General features: G+C 36.4%; 1 protein-coding gene across 1 annotated transcript; it reads right to left on the reverse strand.

Annotated features, from left to right (window-relative positions):
* Positions 1–6607: 6607 nt before the first annotated feature.
* Positions 6608–7220, reverse strand: LOC111749757 (ATP synthase subunit epsilon-like protein, mitochondrial). Its single transcript, XM_023544645.2, is given in 1 exon segment — positions 6608–7220. A coding segment is annotated over 1 exon segment (165 nt). The 3' UTR covers positions 6608–7055.
* Between the last annotated feature and the right edge of the window lie 592 nt (positions 7221–7812).

A 7812-nucleotide genomic window follows, 5' to 3' on the forward strand; every position in this document is an offset into this window, starting at 1 on the left:
CTTTCAAGCAGCCCTGGCTTAAGAGATCAGAAGCTCTTTGTCAAATGCTATTTGGTTGCTCGAGTTGATTAGGAATGCCATCTCAGCGCTTTTAAGCCCTGTGTGAGTTATACCAGCAGCTCCTATTGCTTTAGAAGACACTGACTTGTCTTATCAACAATCATGGGCTAACCGTAAAATTGACCGTAACCAATTATCTTGCTTGCTGCTCCTAGGGGTATTGATGAAATAATGTGGTTGCTTCGGTGTCCAATAAAGCTCAAATTCTAGTCATGGCGAGAATGTAGGAAGGAATGAAAAGCACGTTCAGTGGAAATATGTTGCCCCTTTTTTTCTATCAGATTAGGAACCCCTTGAGTGAAGGGACCATGCATGCTGCGTTCATTTTTTTAAAAATAGTATTTTATTGTGTTTTTGATGCAAGTTTACACAACAGATTAGGTTCGCATTCAACAATTTCTAAACAAATTGGTCAGTGACATTGGTTAGATTCTTTACAATGAGTGAACATTCTTATTATTTCCGTTCTGGTTGGTCCTTTTCTAGTAATCTAGTTTCCTTGTTCTCTTACCTTCCCATCTTTGAAAGTAACTGTTGACCATTTGGTCTCATATAAATGATTTTTTGAAGGGGTACAATATTCATGGTTGATGTTCTTGATTTTGTGAGCCAATCTGTTATTTAGCTAAAAGGTGACTTTAGGGGATAGTTTTGGTTCAAGGCTTAAAGAGTATCCAAGGGCAATAGTCTTGGGAAGTTCTCTAGTCTCAACCCTTCCAGTAAGTCTGGCTTTTTTTAAGAATTTGAGGACCTGTTCCACATTTTCTTCCACTCTATGGCCCTGATAAGAATGACAGGTAGTGATAGCTGGGTACCATCTAGTTCTTCTGGTCTCAGGGTATGTGAGGTTGTAGTTCATGTAGACAGTCCTGCAGACTAGTTTCTTCTTTGAGTCTTGGGTTTCCTTTTTTCCCTTTTGCTCCAGATAAGTACAGACCAATAGTTGTATTTTAGATGGCCACTCGAAAGCTTTTAAGATCCAGATACTACTCACCAGACTAGAATGTAGAACTTAAACTTTATGAACTATATTATGCTAATTGACCAAATTTTCCCATAAGACTATGGTCCTAGGTCTTAAAACCCAGAAGACCAATCCTTCAAGATATTTGGTTATGTCTAAGAAATATCCATAACTGTGCCCCCATGTGCTTTATTATATATGTGAATACATATGTATGCACATACATACAGGCATATGCATACATATATACACACACACATATAGTCACATATACATAGCTATACATACATACATATATACCTACACATATTTTTTTATTATTGCTGCTGTTGTTGCAAAATTATATATGCCATAAACTAAAAAAACAAAAACAAAAACAAAAAAACCAAACCCATTGTTATCGAGTGGATTCTGACTCATAGTGACTGTATAGGATAGAGTAGAACTGCCCCATAGAGTTTCCAAGGAGAGCCTGGTGGATTTGAACTGTTGATCTTTTGGTTAGCAGCCTTAACTCTTAACCACTATGCTATGAGGGTTTCCAATAGCAATCACCAATTTCCTTGTGTGCATCTTAGTGACATTGTTTACTTTGGTCAAGCTGTGCACATTTCACCCCACATTTGGTGTTGTGTTTCCCATCACCAAAAATGACAAGTGTCTGCTATCTAGAGAGTGATTCCACACCCACCCACCCATCCTGGTAACCACCGGTGGACATTGTTCTCTGTGTATATACCTATGCTTGTCCTTTTATAAAAGTGATATCATACAATATTTTCCTTTTGTGATTGACTTCTTTCACTCAGCATAATATCCTCTACATTCATCCACATTATAAGTTGTTTGAGGACTCATCATTCTTTATGGTTGCTTAGAATTCCATTGTATGTGTGTACTACATTTTGTTTATCCATTCATCCACCGATGGACACTTATGCTGTTTCCATCTTTTTGCTGTTGTGAATGGTGCTGCAATAAGGATAGGTATGCATATGTCCGTGCATGTCTCTTCTATTAGATCTCTAGGGTATATACCTAGAAGTGGGATTGTTGGATCATGAAGTAGCTCTATTTCTAGTTTTTTGAGGAAGCATCATACTATTTTCCATAGTGGTTGTACTATTTAACAACCCACCAGCAGTAGATAAGCATTCTGATCTCTCCACATACTTGTCAGCATTTATTTTCTGTTTGCATTCATTTTAATGTATACAGTTAGTGCCCAGGTTAGTGCCTTATGCCCAATATGTGCTCCCCTGAATTTTTGATCCCCATAAATTAGACAAATGTAGTAAAAATTTCAGAGTGTACAAATCCTAAAAGAATAAAACCGTGAATAAAGGTGCTGCTTTATGTGATTGCCATTCAGACAGCTTTGTCAGCTTTGTAAAGCATAAAATTCAAATCACTAAATTGCCAGACTAGTATAATAATTATCACCAATTTCTTTCGTTCTATGCATTTTTATAGCATCTCTTTTGTAGCATTTATTACTATAAATTGCAGGGATATGGAAATATATCTTAATTACCTCTATACTTGTAACACTCCTTGCGGAGTTAGCTCCTACTATTCTACCTTAAACATCATCTACCTCTAATACCTATTTATTGAATAAATGAATGAATGATTAAATGAATGACTTTATATTTCTATTCATTCAGAATGTTTGAAGAGGTTTTAATAATTGAGTAGTTTTATTAAGTAAAGTTACTTTTATACAGTAATAAATGAATGAATGATTAAATGAATGACTTTATATTTCTATTCATTCAGAATGTTTGAAGAGGTTTTAATAATTGAGTAGTTTTATTAAGTAAAGTTACTTTTATACAGTATATATATGTTACCATTTACATAGTCTACATGAATTGACATGTTAGAATATTAATTAAATAAGCACAACATTATATTAAAAGTGTTGTTGGTTTCTGTCTTAGTTATCTATTGCTGTCAGAAATACCACAAGTGGGTGGCTTTGACAAACAGAAACTTATTTTTTCACTGTTCAGGATGCTAGAAGTCCAAACTCAGGGTGCTGGCTCTAGGGAAAGGCTTTCTCTATCTGTTAGCCCTGGGGGGAATGTTCTTGTCTCTATTCAGCTTCTGTTTCTTGGTTCGTTGGAGATCACAGGTGGCATGGCATCTGTTTTCCACAACTGTACTTGCTTGCTTCATCTGCTCCTTTATTTCTTAAAAGAGAGTGACTTAAGACACTAAGTACACTAATACTGCCTCATTAACGTAACAAAGAAAGCCCATTCCCAAATAAGGTTATTTATAACCACTATAAAACAAAAAAGCCAATCCAGTTGCCATCGAGTTGATTCCAACTCATAGCACCCTAGAGGACAGAGTAGGACTGCCCATTGGGTTTCCAAGGAGCAGCTGGTGAATTCGAACTGCCAAGCTCTTATCCACTGCACCACCAGGGCTCTCGTCAGGGCTTATAAAAGAAAAAATTTTTTTTTTTTTTATAGCAGGTGTTAAATAATTGTAAAAAAATCATGGCTAGATGGATTCCGAAAAAAATTTGTAACTTCAAAATTCTTTAAGAAGTGGAATTTTCCACTGTGTATTCCCAGATAATAATGTCCTTTCCTCTTTTGACTTACGTAGTGAGGATTTACAACACATATTTTTGGGAGACACAATTCAATCCATAATGGTTGCTATCAAGTTGTTTCCGACTCATGGCAACCCCATGTGTGCAGAGTAGAACTGCTCCATAGGGTTTTCAATGTTGTGACCTTTCAGAAGCAGATCACCAGGCCTATCTTTCGAGGTGCCTTTGGGTAGGTTCGAACCACCAACCATTTGGTTAGTAGTCAAGTGCTTAACCTTTTGTGCCACCCAGGGACTCATATTAAACATAATGTTTAGTGTTTTTTTTTTTTTTTTTATGATTCAGCAGGCACTTCAAGATCTTTAGATTGCATAACTAAAAGAAACCAACTGGTCTCCTAAAATATATATCTTCATCTTTTGTTTTGATCTACCACTAATTCACCATGCCTTTAAAACAAACCTGCTTTTTTAAGTTGTTTAGCTGTATGAATTTTGAATTAAAAGCAATTTTGTATTCAGTTGGAAAGTTTTAAGTAGGCTAAATTACCTTGAGAAAGACAGTGTAGAACATTGCCCAAAAGTGATGAAAATGATTCTATTTTAATTTTTCTTTAATTCATTTGTATCTCAACATACTAAATTTCTAGACCAAAATCGTTTGTACATCTCTGCTGCTTGAGCAGGAGGAAATCATTATAATGAAAAGAGTTATTGAAAATGGTCCATGTTGTGTAATTCCCAGGATAAATCGGCTGAGTAGTAAATATTTCTGTTGTGAACTCTTTTATACCAAAATGTGCATTATTAAACCCATTTGTTGAACACATTTAAAGATCGAATATCTTTCTAACCCTACACTGGAAAATGTTTATTTGCCATTCCTCTCCTTCCTCTGCTCAGATCTTGTTAGATATTGTTTCTGGGCTTCCTGGAATTCCTCCACATTAGAGAGAGAGAAAAAAAAATCATAGATGAAGAAACCAGAAAAACAGAGCTTACAATTTAAAAACATTTATTTTAAACAAAATCATAAGAAATTTAAAATAGTATACATAATAGAAACAGCATGTGAGAAAGCATATAGAATTGATGTGGTGGGTGCTCATTTTTTACGCTATCATAAGGATCCTATGGAGCCCTGGTGGCCCAGTGGTTAAGAGCTACAACTGCTAACCAAGAGGTCAGCAGTTGGAATCCCCCAGCCCCTCCCGGGAAACCCTATGGGGGCAGTTCCACTCTGTCCTCCAGGGTCCTCTAGAGTTGCCATGTGTCAAAATCGACTTGACAGCAATGGTTTTTTTGGTTTAAGGATCCTTTACATTTGAAGAATGAAAAAAGCACAGGAGTCACCAGGCTACTAGAATTTGAATGTAGCAAAAAGAATGTTAATGATCAGGATGGATTAGGGCGTGACGTTATGTACTTTATGATTTTATAAGCATGTTACTTTATGTATACTGTATATTTAATATGCATTTAGCTATTGCCACAGTTGTGTGTGCAATCAAGTTGTCTTTATTTCATTTAAAGTAATGGTATATGGGCCTGATTCTGTGTTCCAAATACTTTCAAAAAACCTTTCTTGAAAAATCAATACAAATCCGAAGACTAGATAGAGTTGAAGGTAACAGCAACAGCTGATGGAGAAGGAGTAGTAAAGCTCCTTTCCCCCAAAACGAAACAGTCTTCCTCTGCAATGACCTTTTTTCTTTCCCCACCAGTAATTTCACTTATCTAGAGTTGAACTGGAACTAGGATATCCAGGTGTAGATTCATTTATTTATACATTCATTCATTCAATAAATATCTAGTGAGTGCCTACTATGTGCCAGCTTTGGATTAAGAACTGGGGCATGTTATAAGAAGCTGTTACTATGGCATTAGACCTCTGGAGAAATCTCAAGGCCGAAAATATAGAATTGGAAGTCATATAAATAGTGGTAAAATACCTTTGAGACAGGTGGAATTTGAGGGAAGTTAATTGAAAAAATGGGTGTGTATTAAGGAGAAGTGGAGGGGAGATGAGCCAGTTATATTCAATTGCTTTGAGAACTCTTTGCCAGGAATGATACAGGAATAACACAGGAGGTTTGAAGCCAGTGGACAAGAACTATATGTGTAGAGCTGTTGGGGAGAATGTTTTCAGCAGTGAATCACGGGATTGCTGTTGGCATTCCTGGCACAGTGGAAGCCAGCACAACTGTGTTATAGTGAGCCAGGCCAGTTCCAGTTCTCTCCAGCAATGCTCTTGGGCATAAACAGATAAACTGGACAGTGTGTATGATGTAGGTTTGCCCACTTGGATGGTAAGTCGTGAAAACATGATGGGAGCCTCGATGTTAGTGAGGGAAGTAAAAAGGGGTGAGAAGAGGTTTAGTGGAGGGATTAAATAATGAGGGGTTTAGAGTTTATACAGCCTGGTGAGCAGAGAGCAGGCAGAGCGGTGGGCAAGCAGTTGAGTGGCAGATACAGGGTTTCGAATGGAGAATGGACATTCCAAGTGCCTGTAATGATGAAATTTGGGGAGCGATCTTGTTGGTGCATGGCTGAAGTAGGGTAGAGCTGGAAGGTTGCAGTTAGCATGATTACAGACTGAACAGTTGAGGTATCTGCTAGGCCCCTAGCATTTTTGAATTTTGAAGTTGTCAGAGGTGATGATGAGGAATAAGGGTGTGGAGGAAAATCATAAACCAGGTGCTAGATTTTCCAGGAAAATGGAAGTGAGTCTGAGTCCAGCAAACAACTTCTGTGGTACCTTTAAGATGGTGGAACAGAAAACGGGTTTAAATTTTTTAATGAGGAAACAGAAGTAGACAATTGAGTAGTTCAAAAGTTTAAAGGCTGTGCTTGTAAATTACTGGAAGAAAAATCCCAAGAGGACCATAATTTAATTGAAGGCATTTATATAATATGTATAATCAGACAACCAGAAGTTTTTCTAGACTCATTCAAATCAATATTAATTTGTTATTGTTGATTTGATTATTCATCATTATTGATGCAGTCTCTGGTAAGAAAAATGTTATTTTATATTCTGCCTTGAGTCCTTTCTGATACTGCTTTTGGAGTATTTCTTCATAGTTCTCAGCTTTAAAAATGTCAGATTGTGGGAAGGATACATTTGCCCAAATATCAGATACCCTAGGCTTTTTACATGCATCAGGAATGAGATCCAGTTGGCAGAACTACTAAACTAGAGAGCATATTAACTTTTCAAAGCAATCATCTATATCGAAAAGAAAAACGCTGTGTTATTTGTAATTTTTTCACTAAATACTATAATTTTTAATCTTGCCCATATAGTCAGTCTTTTTTTAAACCATACCTGAACTTATTGGCAGTGTCAATCTTTGAACAAAACAGTATTTTTTTTTTTTTCCATGAAGTGAGATTGTTTTCAGTCTGCTATAACATGTGCCCACACATCTTCACCTTGAAGATACAGCATTTCAAACTTTGGTCAGGGTAGATCTTCCTTTTTCACTTTCACAATTTTTACATACCTGCCAGAAGTTTGTTCTGCATTTGCTTTGAATTCAGTCTTCAGTGCAACTCTTATCACTTTTGCACAGATCTGGGGGTGTCAGATATAACTGAGCCCAGTCTATTGCCAGTTTGTCACCATGTCACAAGAACAGAGCACATTGGCCAACCTTGAAGAAGCTTTCAATATTGGCTCAGCCCTTGAACTGGTTTTTGAAAAACCACCATTATTTTAAGTATGTAAAATATAACTGATATAATGATTTTAATGTGTACATACGATTTTCCTGGCATAGGAATAATGGTATGATAACTTTACAGACGCACTAGTATAGTCTTAGGTATTCTGATTATTGCAAAGCTGCTTTCTTGCATGTGTAGCTACCTAATTTATTTACAAAGCCACGTGAATGCTATAAATCATGACACAAAATCCTTTCTAGAAAATTCTTTAGTAGGGGCAGTATGAGTCAGACTTAATGGGCCCTAACATTTTTTTTTTTTTAACAAGAATAACAACAGGGACAGTAAATTGTGGCAGTAAAGGTTGACTTGACAAACACATGTCTTTTACAGTTAAGTACTAAAAGGCAGGTGTTGTTACGTTTATTATGCTTCCATTGTGTTTTCTATCACTAATATAATACTTATCTTTCAAACTGATAATTTGAAAGATTTCATAGCAACAATACTGTTTGTGTTTTATCACTAAGAGCATACAAACCTTATCCATT

The sequence above is a fragment of the Loxodonta africana genome, chromosome 8, assembly GCF_030014295.1.
Source record: "Loxodonta africana isolate mLoxAfr1 chromosome 8, mLoxAfr1.hap2, whole genome shotgun sequence".
NCBI lineage: Eukaryota > Metazoa > Chordata > Mammalia > Proboscidea > Elephantidae > Loxodonta > Loxodonta africana.